Genomic DNA, 13401 nt, shown 5'->3' with positions numbered 1-13401 from the left:
CTGCGTCAGGCCGCCAGCATTACACTGGTTTTTGAAACTCAAAGAGAAGAGAGAAGCCTGGGCACCTGGAGTCACAGATAAGTGTGCTGGCCCCTTGTTGGCCACACTCTGACAACTTGTTAGCAACTGGGAACCTATTTCATTAGAATGAAGAAAGGTTAATACCTTCTGTAATTTCCACTCAGACCAGCTGATGAGATTGTCTTGCATTCCTTCACTAGGCCTAGTAGACAAAGAGCAGCCCTCTCTTTCTTGCCCATAAACACTAGACATGATGCAAACCCACCACTGCTTGTCCCTAAAATGCTCCGAGGTGAGGAGACAATCTCCATGGTTGGCAGAAGCTCCATTACGTGCAGAATACCTGATACTCTATCACACCAGTATTTTTAATTAATCAGAAGTTTCTCTATTGAGGTTAAACATGGTGTTAATTTCTCATTTACTCTCCCCAATACATGTTTATTAATTAGCATACTAATTTGTTTAGTTCTTTAGGAACTGCATGCATGGAAAAAGTTCCAAGTTGTCAAATGCAACTCATCGATTAGTCCAAGACATTTAAGAAAGACTAATAGGTAAATATGTTGGAGCACTGATAATTGGTGAAAAATCCAGCATGACGCATCCAGCGATCCCTTCCTTTGTAGTAAGATTCTTGAATTAACTGACAACTTGATTTTTCCTTCTTTTAATTAAGAAAAGCAAACCACAGAAAACAAGAAGTCTTTGTGGAGGGTTTCTATTCAGTTTTCTGGTTATGCTTGAAGTGAAATCTACTTCATCTACTTCATTAGCTGAAAAGTAAGGAAATGAACCTACTCTGCAAACTAGAATTTATCACTGGGGCTGAGAGAGCTGATGTGAAAACTTAAAACCAACTTCGTCACTCTTCTATTTATTATATGTATTTTTTCAGGTTCCTTTCTGATTACATAAAAGTGACTTCTACAAATCTGGAAGAGATGTGTTGCATACATTTCTTGTGCAGCATATGGCAGCTTTTGAAACAGCCCGGTGTTGCAATATGTAGACTATATAGAACACACAGGGTAAAATATATAGAGTAAAAATGACTGAACATTCACAATTACGTCTCCAAGCAGTAATGCTCTCTGATAGGTCCATGGCCATGAACCCCAGTTACTCTCAGAGGAATTCTGTTGATGTGTGAATATTTGTCCCCTTAATCACTGATACTGGTTTATGAGCTACCATGTCAAACAGAATATAAAACATACTAAAGCATTGGTATATGTTTGGATTTCCTGAGATAGGAAATCCAAACTTAGGAGCTCTAGCTCTTAGAAAACAAGATGAAGCCCACTATCCTGCTGGCCACTGTGGCATCCAGAGTGCTTGCAGCCTGCTGTAAGAACCACCATTTTTCCAAAAACTATAGTTCAAAGGAAACTAAGCCAAGAAACCCCATGTTACACAAGAGGCCAGATTTTGTCCTCAAAACCAGTCTGTGCAATGGTGCAGAGATGCTACTTATGACACCAGATAAAACAAACTCGGGAATAAGTGATGGATCTCTGGACACTGTCAGTTATAGTAACACCATTTGTTAATGTTGTGACTCTGCCCAGAGCCTTTCCAGCTGCTGTCTCATGTTGCCATAAGAACTTGTCCACCAAGGTGAGTATAATATACAAGATACCTGCCTCCCTTCCCTGCCAACGCTAGAAATAGGTGTAGGACTCTGAACAGCTTGATGACTCCAGCACATATGAAGCTGAGGAAGACACAGCTGTGTTTGGTCCAAGTTGTATGTAGTGATGAGGGACAGGTTTAACCTGCTTTTCCTCTGTGCTCTTTCACGCATGTTTTATTTACACGAACCATCAAATGCTGAGGTTGTTGATCTGCCCGGTTAGTCTGATATTCTAAATGATTTTTCTAGATGCCTAGAAAAGGGAATCCACATGTTATGGTGGATTTAAAGAGGAGCAATACCCTTGACAAAACCTCAGTCTTTTTCCTTTGGTCCTCTCTCAGACATACCCAGGCAGTCCATGCCCTTTAGCTTCTGGGTATCAAACCAAGTGTTTATTTTCAGGATGAATTAGCAAATAATCACTTGGGAGAGGGGACAGATTTTCTCTGCTCCCTCTGGCAGCTGGAGTGGCACAGCCCTGGCTGCTTACTTCCTCAATTAGTAGCTTAAATAATACAGAAAAGTGATTTCACAGAGGTCCTATTCAACTCAGTCCACAAGTTCCTCTGAGGCTCCATTTTGCCCAAATGGAGCTTTTCCTCCTCCCCTCACAAAGCCTGAGGGCAACACGCCTGCTTTGATCCAGCCCAGCAAGGGCTACCCAAGGGAGCAGTGCCAGCACCCAGCATGGCTCTGGCAGCCTCCTGGCTCCCCTGAAATAACAGCAGCTATTCTCATTTCTCACAGTATTTCCACAAATTTTCCATGACTGTTCTGAAATTATAACTTTTGCCAAAAAATCTATTTAGTGCCATTTGCCTGCAGAGAAATGTTTGGGCCATCAACAGCTAATACTGGTGCTCTGGTAGAAAAGAGGAATAATTACAATTCCTCTTCAGATCAATGATATTTACTTGCCTCTAAATATGCAGCATGGTTTACACCTTTAAATGACCTTAAGTAATCATTTTCTAGGCAGAACAGAAAATCCATTTCCATTAGTTTCCAAAGACTCAGAAAGTATGCATGTAGAAAGATCAGTTCCATAAATTCACCTTTTAGAGTCACTGGGTAACCCAGAATTTATGCAAGTACAGGTCAATCAAATAATTCAGTATTTATATCCTCCCTTTCAGGCTCCAGGCAACTGGAGTAAAATGCTAAAAAAAAAAATACACATGTTGTAATACGCAGAAGATTTAGAGATGGAACTATTCTGACAGCCCAAAATAGAAAGCTTTATGCATAAGATCTCAATGGCTAGGTCTGTACCTAAATCACATATTGATTTAACTCCCTGTAGACAAGTTATATAAGCTTTGGAATTATGTATGCTTGATCAATGTGTTTTAGAAATGAATCTCTGTCTGACTTAATCATTTAGGCAAGGGAAGAAGTCACATAAATATTTCTACATTTTACTTTATAGGACAGTAAACCAATTTCTAATCAAATCTGTAAGTAAACAGCATTAGTTGTTTCCAAGAAATATGAATAAAATACTTTTCATAGAAAATCTGAAAACAGACTTTGAAAGTGATCTTTATCTATTAAACACACACATTATATTGATGCGTGAGTATACAAACATCATGATCAGAGATACAGAGGTGAACGCAATACCCCTTTGTAATATCCAGGGATGAAGAGTCCTAGCACCACACTGAAAACAAATTGGATTCAGAGTCTCAGACAGATGAGAAAGTTGGATGTGTTTGATATTTTACTCCTTTGAAGTGCTAACAGTGATTCTACACTTGACTTCAGGAGCAATGCCCCACTTCAGCGCAAACACACTGACCCTAATATAGTAGGGGAGCAATAAATACTTAAACATATACATGCAGATCTCAGTGTTTTAAAACGGAGGGCATTTTCTCAGGTTAGAGATAGAGAAACTGAGGCACAGGAAGGCAAAATGACACCCCCCCCCCCCCCAAAAGGCACAAGGCAAGCTCAGGTATAAATGCCAAGAGTGAAGGCTTTTATTTGAATGGCAAATCTACTAGTGCAAACCTCCTTTCTTAAATACATTAGTGCTCAAATCCCACTGATATCAGTGGGAGCTCAAGGACTGATTCTGGCTTAGAGCTGGGTCAGTCACAAACACACTCTTCAGCTTTTCCCTAAGCTCTTGTGTCCTAGCTAATTCTGGGGCAATCCAACCAAAAGGTAAAAAGCTGACTCACTGTTTCAGTTTCTCTGGGTGACCTCGGCAATAAAAAAAAAAAAAAAAACCAAAACCAAAACAGTACTGACACCATTCACGAATCATTCCCAGCAGCATGGAAACAAGCTCTGCTCCCAGCAGAGCATCGCCCTCACCCAGGAGAGGGAGAACATCAGCACAGGCCCATGGCCAAGTCCACACTGATACTCCCCAAGCTACCAATACTTGAAAAATTGGGCAAAGCAGATTGCTGCAGCCTTGGGGGATTCCCTGTGAATGCATACAGTCAAAAAAGGAGGGAAGCCACTTACCATACAGGACTGTAATGAGCGACACGGGCATGACCAGGATACCCACCAGCATGTCTGCCACCGCCAAGGACATCAGGAAGAAGTTTGTGGCATTCTGCAACTTCTTCTCCAAGGACACAGCCATAATTACCAATATGTTCCCCCCAATGGTCAGTAGGATGACAACCAAGATCAGGAGGGCTGGCCAGTTCTTCTCCCTCACAGACATCCGAGAGACTTCGCCCTTCTCAGAGGCATTAAGAGGATCAGATGTAGGCAAACTCTGATTCAGAGTCAGATTGCTGCTTAAGGACCAAGCCATCAGACCACCATGCAAACTAAAATCCAGCGTAACAGACACTGTTGTTAAGCTGAGTAATATTCCAGTGCTACTTAAAGTGCTCATTGTCTGGGACTGGATTTTCTGTCTCTTAACCGTGCTTCAGAGATGATCCCTTTTCCAAATTGCGGGTCCAAGGCAGATGCCGAACTTCACAAAACCTGAGCCAGAAAATCATTTGATCTTCCATAGTGAAACAAACCTTACAGAAGTTAGCATGCAGCTCTTCTAGTTTCCTTGGGTGTGGTGGAAGATGACCACTGACCAGCAACCTCGAGGGAAAGGAGACTTTGCAATCTCCAGCTGGTTTCCAGGTCCACCATTCTGAAAAGGAGATAAAAAGTGTATTCTTCACTGAAATCACAGTATACACAACACCTTCTTTATCCCCATGCGAATGACATTCTTACTCTCTCCCTTCCTGCTGGCTAGGATGTTCTCCAGACTGCAAGTAATTTATCTTATGGCTACAGACTATGCCTACAATTATGGGGGAGAGAGGGAGAGAATCACATCAGTGTGCTCTGGCTGGTTAAAAGCTGATTATCACTAATTAAATGTTTTGTGAAACCTGCAAAAGCAAGTCTGAAGAGCAAAATATGTTTCAATTGATAGCCACTTCACAGATACTCTGCCGCTGTGTAAAACAGAAATTGCACAAAATTCCAACCAATACAGATAGTGCAGCTAAAGCACAGTGTAAACCTTCACCTTAAATGGAAGTGTTTGGATATATTTTGCGTATTCTGAGATAAAGTGCAGGTGTTGCAAAAACACTCAGATGTTAATGATTAAATCTCCTATAATAATGAAGATTATAGTTTGGTTTTTATTGGGAAATAAATGGTGGATAAGACACAATATATATTAGGTAACATTATATGACGCTATGCTGTCAATCTCTGCAAGCAAACAGATAACAAAGAGTTAAGAGAAGAGAAAGGGCAAACTTTCATAAAAGCTGTGCAGTTATTCTGCTCTTCTTCATCTGTTTTTGTGCTGCTGTGCTTCTGTGCTGATCACCAGCATGCAGCTGGGCCAGTAAGCCCTGTCCCACCAGCCTGCTGCCCAGGACTACTGCCCAGCATGTGCAAGTATCAGTACCCTCACCACACACACAGTTGGTAGGATAGATTTCCTCACAGTATCTCACATGATTTATGCTTCTTCTCAAAGCAGTTGATAAGTGAGGGCAAGTCAGATTATGTCCCCTGACTGCCCATGTAATACAGGCCAGAAAGCATCACGCTGCTGCCTCTGAAGGAGTCCATTAGCCTCATGCATTGACCTAATTCAGCAAATTAAACAGAACTCTTAACTAAACCATTAACTTTAATCTTAACTGCTTAAATAAAAGCACAGAAGGAAAGCAGTTACTAGAACAACAAAAAAAACCCACACGCTGTTTGGAAGTCGACCAGTAAGTAGAATAAAATCAATAGCATGCAACTTATGTTGAGCAAATCCTCAACTTTTTGTGTAGTCCACAGGAAAAGAGCTGTTCTATCACTGTTAAATAAATAACTAAATAAAAGCCAGATTTTAGCCCTTGAATACACTGTGGCACACATATGACACAGCAAGTTGCTATCCAGGGATCAAAAGCTAAATGTAATTCATGGGATTACATTAGATTTTATGTAAAATAAGAAGTGTTCAGAGTCCTATAATAAAACATTTAACATTCATGGAGGTTTTGAAAGTTTACTAATGGGCTTTGTGCACAAAAAACATTTCTTAAATGAGCAGTGCATACAATGAACCCAGATTTGCTTCTGCATGATAGTTAATTACTCCCAAAGGGTTTCTAAACTTCATATTTAGGAAGAAGTTTTGCACTATGTGCACAGAAAATAATTTTGCAGCTGCTCATGCAGATGAATTAGCAAGTAGTCACTAGACCATTTATCTTTCCAACTTAGCGGGTCTAAAAAAAGTCTTTAGAAAGTTTTAAAAATACTTCAGTTTGGTAGTTTGTTGGTTTGGGGGGGGGGGGGGGGGTGTTTTGTTTTTTTGTTTGTTTGTTTGTTTTCCAAAACACAGCTTTTACTTTAAAGCTGTGAATAAAAGTAACCATTTTTCCAAATCACCTTTCCACAGTCAAGGAGACTACTACACAGCTTTGTGACACTTGAGCTTTGCTGCGCAGGACACCTCCATTAAAGCCAATGGGAATTTCTGGGTCTCCAGAAACTCTTTCTCTTTGGCCCCATGACTCTTGGGCACTCCTGATCATGTCACAATAATAATTTGGCAGGATGAGCAGAAAGTTCATGCCTAAATATGAAGACGTGGTCAGACAGCAGGACTCCCAGCCTTGGTCTTACTTATTCCCAGGTCTGAGCTCTAGGAGGTTTTTGGAGAAGGTGACGCTACCGCCACTCTCACCATAGATGTGAATGAGCTGGATGTTCCTGGCACGTGCTAGTTTGGGGTTGCTGAAGGAACATGAGCAGGGAGGTGCCTCAACTCTAGATAATAAAAAAAAAAACAAACCACAAAACACAAACAACCCCCAAAACCCAATGTAACTGCAAGATAAGATTTCTGAATTAAAAATGCCTAACTCTATAACTGCTCAGAACTAAGTTCTGAAATAGTTAGTAGGGTCATTCTCTCTAGCATTTCACAAATGTGTTTGCAATAATATTTTCTTCCATGAATGATGTTGCATCAGAGCATGGAGTTAAAAAAACTCATTAGGCAGAATTATCACTTGCTTATTCATCAGTTTTAATACCAAAAATAAAATGTATGTTATTTGGCTACTAATCTACTGCAAAGCATGGGGTTCCAAAATTATACTAGTCACCAAATACAATTTGCTTTGAATTAAATTATCGTCAGGAGAAAAATGAGTTTCGTCAGGAAGGTCTAAGAAATGGAGGCTTCAAAATTCATTTGCTTGCACTAAACGAGTGGTTTCCAAACACACACAGAGACAGACTAAGCAAAATGCTTTCTACACAAAGTAAATTCTACAAATCTGGTACACACTAACTTCTCAGCAAGAAATTATATTTTCTAAAGTGTAACAGATTTCTCAATAATCCTCCCCCCACACTCCTGTCAGTAGTTAAAAATGTATATGTTCTACATGCAAGAGTAAAATTATGCTATGATATTGAGAAACTAAATTTTTTTAATTAGGACTATCATGGTAAAAATGAATCTTAGATTCCAGATTCTATCTTTGCTATTAGTAGGAATTATGATTTCTTTTAAAACTTGGCGCATTCACCTGTCTATTACTTGGAGTGACTCATGAAGAGAACCATTACTATTTTTGTGCTAATACAGAAGAAGGAAAAGAAAAGGAAATCACAAAGACACCTAAAAAAGCATTTCCCAGGCGCACTTATGGAAAAGCAACACCTGAAATAACTGGATACATATGTAGAAGAAATGTGTAGAAAAACAGCCATGACACAGGCAGGAGCTCTGGCTTATCCTATAGCCTCCAAATTCCTCGTTTAGATGGATCAAAGATGTTGGCACTGCTCTGTAAGTCACCTTGTCCCTGATGGTGGCCAGAAAGAAGTTGGCAGCCCTTGTTCTTTGCTGCCACCGACAGCTGCCCCAGGTGCAACCAAGTCCACACACCTGGGAAATGGAGAAGGGAAGAGCTAACTCTCAGACCAGAATAGCATCACCACTTGTTTTGATGTTGCCTAAATTCAGCCATCATCAGGTCTGGCATAAGCAGTGATGGACTTCACCTCTTACCTTGGCATAAACAGAAAGAAAAACATTATATGGAAGAGGGGTGACTCTTACATCCGAGCCAACTCTTCAGGCTCTGTTCTACCACATTTCTGTGAAAAACCCTGTGCTAGAGTCCTTATCAAGTCTCACTGACCCCCTTTTTTCTACATTGCCTTTATTTATTGTTTTATTTTCAGTTTTCACTGCCTGGAGAATCATTGTTATTCAACCAAGAATAGCGTCAGGTTCTCTAGTGGCAGGAATACCTTGGAGAGGACATCAGGATAACGAGGGTTTTAAAAAGTGGTATAGGTTTTATCCAAGATTATAATTGTAAAAAAACCCAACCCAAAAAACCCCCAAACAAAACAAACCAGCCTCACCCCCCTGCAAAAAAAAAAAACCCAAACCCCAAACCCACAACTAAAAAAGCCCCAAACAACTCTCTCAACTGCCTTAAAATCAATAGAGGAAGCATTTTGCATATTCATTTTGAAAAATGTTACATGAGAATTTGACTACTGCAATGCTCAAGATTGGGCTCCACCTTCAGAATTAACTCTCCTATTGCTTTGTTAATACTTTTATGTTATTTTACATGGATTCTGGCTTGAAGTCATCAGCTTTCTTTTTCACTGCATCCCTCAGTCTCCACAAGGTAAAACTTTATGACTAATTCCTTCAGCTACAGTCTTCTAAGCACATCACTGTACCAGAAAAATAATTCACATTTTATTCATGAATTCTGCATATATTTAAGAAATATCTCCATAATTTTAAATTAAAACCTGTGCCTACCACAGATTTTTTCCAATAGCTAACTTCAAAGCACACATACTGAATTTTGTGGTCAATCATCAATTCCAGTTCAATCTACTACCAACAGTCCTTAAAATTAAAATTTAAACATTCAGCAAAGCCAAATTCTTGTCTATGCCACTCTTGCTTTTTGATAGAGGTAAGTAATGAGTTCTTTAGGCATGTTTTTTTTACCTTCAGTCTTTAAGTCCAGCTTACTCTAAACTGAAGCTAGAAAAACATTTTTGTTTTTCTTCTATCAAGAAAACATGAATTATTTAAAGCAAGAGTTTGGTATGCTGAAGTTTTCAGATATTCCAGAAGGTTAAGTCAAAGGGAAACAAAAGTACGGTGGTTCATAAGTCTGTGCTGGTGGGGCACTGGGGGGTTCACACGCCTTTGGAAGTGTTTACCACCATTACTCTTGCTAAAAGGAAAAAACGAAAACAAACCAACCTTTATTGGAATAAACACAATTATTTTTTCCTTTGTATTAAATGCATTTGTCTTTAGTTGTTTTACCCTTCAAAGCTCAGAACATTTTTTCCTGGAGAAAATCAGCCACTTGCTGAGAAGTTGAGACGTTCCCCAGTCCCCAGCCAGGATTCTGCCTCTCCTGGACAGACTGCAGAGCTCCTGCACTCTCATAAATCATCTAATAACTCTCCAGGACTCATAGCCTGAATGTTAACAGTATGCATTTTAAATTGGATAGGAAATCAAGGATTGTCAATTTAGCACAAAAAAAGAACCTGAGTCTCAGGCAGACTCAGAGAGGAGAATAATACATAAATACATGGTAAGTCTTGTTGTAAAAAAACCAAGAGTACTTAATGATCAAAAGTGGTGACTTTCAGCAATTCCCTCCCTGCAAGAAAAACAAGCAACGTCCAATGGCTTGTCAAAGGCACAAAGACTATATGTGAGCAAAAGAGATTTTTTCCTCCTAAACTATCAGCAGTATTCAATTTTCTGAGTTGCATTCACATCTCATTGATAAGCAGATGAAAGCCAACAAGTTGTTAAAGTTCAAACACATTTTAAAATCAAAAGTTTTTCCTTCAGCCTTGGCTTTGATGGTAGACCTCCATAAGGGTAAAAATAAATCTGAAGTCGGGTAAACTGAACTGCAAGTACTGCAATATTTGACAGGAAAACAGTTGCAGATAGTTCACAACTATCTGAGCCAGATAGTCAGCTGACATAAATTGTTATAGATCCATGAAGCCCTTTACAAAATGGCAAATAATTTAAAATTATATAATAGGATACACAGTTTAGGCTCAAAAAGGCAGATTTAAGGCTCTGTAACACTCTAAACACTGTATTTCCTGCTATTTGCATCTTTACTAATTTATTTTTTTAATGAATTGCCAAATTAATTTTCTTTTTTTTTTTGGAACAGAAGGTTGCCTTAAAATACATCTTTTCAGGACACCCTTGCAAAGGCCCCTTTAGTTTTAGTGACTGAATAAAATTGTATTTTTATATTTACAGAGTTCTGTATTTTAGGCACTCGCAACTAATCTTTCTCCTTTTTGTAGCAGCACTAAGATGCATCTCTATTTCTGTGCAGATCTATTTTTAAATGCTGTGCGAGAACGCAGCAAGTCCAACGGAGACCACCAAGGTTATTGGGGCTGAAGCACATTAAATACTGGGTTTGGTTCAGCACCGGGCTTGCTTCAGCCCAGAGAAAAGGCATTGAACATGGACGTATTTGCTGTCTACAGCTACCTGCTGGTGCTTATAGAGAAGACAGTGAGACTCTTCCAAGAGCTGCACAGCAAAATGACAAGAAGCAACTGTCAAAGTGATAGATCTGAGGAAATAATGCATAAAATAAAAAAAAAAAAAAAAAGAGATAAAGAATCACAGTGAGGGTGGTCAGACAAGGGAAGTAGGTTACAGAGAGACTGTGGGATCTCCATCCTTGGAGATGCTCAAAACACATCTGGGGATTACCCTCAGACGTCTGATCTAACTTTAAAGTTAGTCCTGCCTTGAGCATGGGGTTAGACTAGAGACCTTCACGAGGTCCCTCCAGCCTAAATTATTCTATGATTGGATCCAGAATGTGCTTCTGAGCAAAGCTGTCCAACCTAGGGGTGTTTTTGAGCCCCTATCCCTGGATACACACCCTATGTTTGTCCCTACTAGTCAAGCTCAGGATAAGACCAGCACATCCTGTCCCCTTTTGTTTCCCCAAGGCCAGAAACAAAACTGCATGCCCAGGTGGGAGAGTACAACCATGAGGACCACAGTCTGCACAGTGTGGGGACCAGGACCCTACAACTCCACCAACACATGCCACTATCGCACTGGAGATGCACGCAGCAATGCCAAGTCCTCACCTCTGGTCACCTGTTGAGGTCGCAGGCATCTGAGGAACCTACAGTTCAAGTATATTCTGAAAAGTGGCAATTGTAGAAAGCCCCAATTAGTTTTAGTCACTTGGTAGCATCAGGAAATCTTCCTGTCTTTTGAAAGCAATACATGCACTATCAACAGAGAGGCACGTTTTCACACAATCATTTCAGTGGGAAAAATCAAAACCTAACGATTATTCTGCAGATACCCAATTCAGAATTAACTGAAGATGCAGTCCAGAGAAGTGCTTATGCCTAATTTTAAGTACTTAAATACTTTCCAGAGCCACTCTTGAAATGGGGACCATATTACTAGCACTTTGATTAGGGACTTTCTTTCTAAGGAAGTATTCGATACTCCCTCTTCAGTTTTGCAAGAAATTCTGGAATTTTTCCCAGCAGGTACTGGAGATAAATCAGTGTAAAAAACACTTAATAAGACCTTAGGGAAACCTCCCCAAACACAGCTTTTTACCACTGTTTTTTAATTCCAACACAGAAAATAACTATTTATTACTTGCAAGCTAAAAAAGAATATTTCATTTTTTCACAGCAAGAGGAAAATGGATTTTCTCAGACACAAGCTCAAGTAATGATATTTTGTAGGGTCATAATAATGAGTCACTACCATTCTGTCCAAAACCAAATAGCATTAATTTCCCTCTCTGTATCTTCCCTCATACTGAGTCAGAAAGGCATTAATTTCTTTTCCAGACATTTCAAGGCAATACAAGCACACAGAACTGAGACCTTAATCTACCTTCTGGCAGTAAGACTAGCATCCTTATTTTTTATTTTCCCTTGGTGGAAGAGCACCTGGGAACCTCACAAGAAGATGTAGATACTCTGCCACTCCCTGCAATGATAAACTTGCTCTCTGGGCTCAGACATGCAGAAACACTACAACAGAATAAATCTGAGTCTCATCACATACTGTCCTAACTTCTCGGGATGATTACACCATAGTTGTTCATATTTTCTGTGTGTAGATATCATTCCAAACTAACTTTTTTTTTTTTAAATAAGCATGTCCCCAGTGACTGAAATTCACCTTTGTAAAAAGACCAGCTGAGCATCCCTCAGCCTCCTTAGCAGGTATATTTTGGGATCCTTATTATTGTGGGGGATGTTTACCTGCCACTGTGAATGGAGTTAATCATGAGTTAAAATTTGGATTTTGTTTCATCTTTATTGATAAATAACTGAAAGCATTCAATACCAGCATTAAAAAGTCAACACTTGCTGTAGGCATCGTGTGTATGTGCTCCCTGGCACACGGAGGTTTTAGAGCCTGCAGAATCCCCCAAGGCAGCTCTCGTGGCTGTAAAGACCCCCCTTCTGCCACCACTGGGGTGCCATTCCCTCAGTCCCATTTTAATTCAGCCGTATGATGTGGTAAACATCAAATGCAATATCGGTGGAAAATTTTATGTGGTAGGTTTTTTACCCTCAGCTTTTCAGGGTTGTTGTAGTAAAGTACTATTAAACTCTTTCCTACTCACAAAAAACCAATTTTTCTCTCCTCTCTTAAATGCTTTGCATGACAGCTCTTTGTTTACAGCATTAAGGTCTGGAAATGAGCACTTGCAATGTTTGCTCCCGAAATGAAACATCATAACACAAAACAACAAAAACACTTGGCTAGCTTTCTGTAGCCAACTTTTTGTGAGTTTTAAAGTCACGCCTATTTAAAAAGACTCCGCGGTTTTCAGCAGTTTTTGGAGCACAGTGTTCTATCCCGTGTGTGGTTGAATATAGTCATAATTCTAAGTCATGGCATATGTTGTGGCATATATGGCACAGACATAGCATCTATATATGGCATTTGTTACCAGTATGTATGCACCCATAGGAAAACTCACCTAAATACATACATGCATCTAAATAAAAAATAATCATGAAGTGATTTATTTTCAAATTATGTTTCTGGGGAAATCTCACACTCAACAAAAATGAACCTGACATTCTTAAATTATTGTGCATACTTTGCAATAGTAGTAGAGAGCAGCAGTCAATCTGGAAAGGAAGAACATGAATATTCACCAGGCCAGATCATGAGTCAGGGCATG

At 39.6% G+C, this 13401-nt stretch overlaps 1 protein-coding gene across 16 annotated transcripts in view; it reads right to left on the bottom strand.

Annotated features, from left to right (window-relative positions):
- The window catches only part of HTR2C (5-hydroxytryptamine receptor 2C), a 181895-nt gene that overhangs the window by 35748 nt on the left and 132746 nt on the right, over nt 1-13401 (bottom strand). For 13 of the 16 annotated variants that reach the window (XM_075513022.1, XM_075513016.1, XM_075513026.1 and 10 more), the window contains one exon: nt 4142-4784. In XM_075513022.1, coding sequence (XP_075369137.1) covers nt 4142-4526 — 385 coding nt within the window. In that variant the 5' untranslated portion in view covers nt 4527-4784. The remainder of the gene's footprint in view (nt 1-4141; nt 4785-13401) is intronic. The other 3 variants (XM_075513028.1, XM_075513013.1, XM_075513029.1) reach the window with 1 other exon arrangement.

This window comes from Mycteria americana, chromosome 10, assembly GCF_035582795.1.
Source record: "Mycteria americana isolate JAX WOST 10 ecotype Jacksonville Zoo and Gardens chromosome 10, USCA_MyAme_1.0, whole genome shotgun sequence".
NCBI classification, from domain to species: Eukaryota; Metazoa; Chordata; class Aves; order Ciconiiformes; family Ciconiidae; genus Mycteria; species Mycteria americana.
Note: the sequence above shows the minus strand (reverse complement) of the source record. Positions and strands in the feature narration are given on the sequence as shown.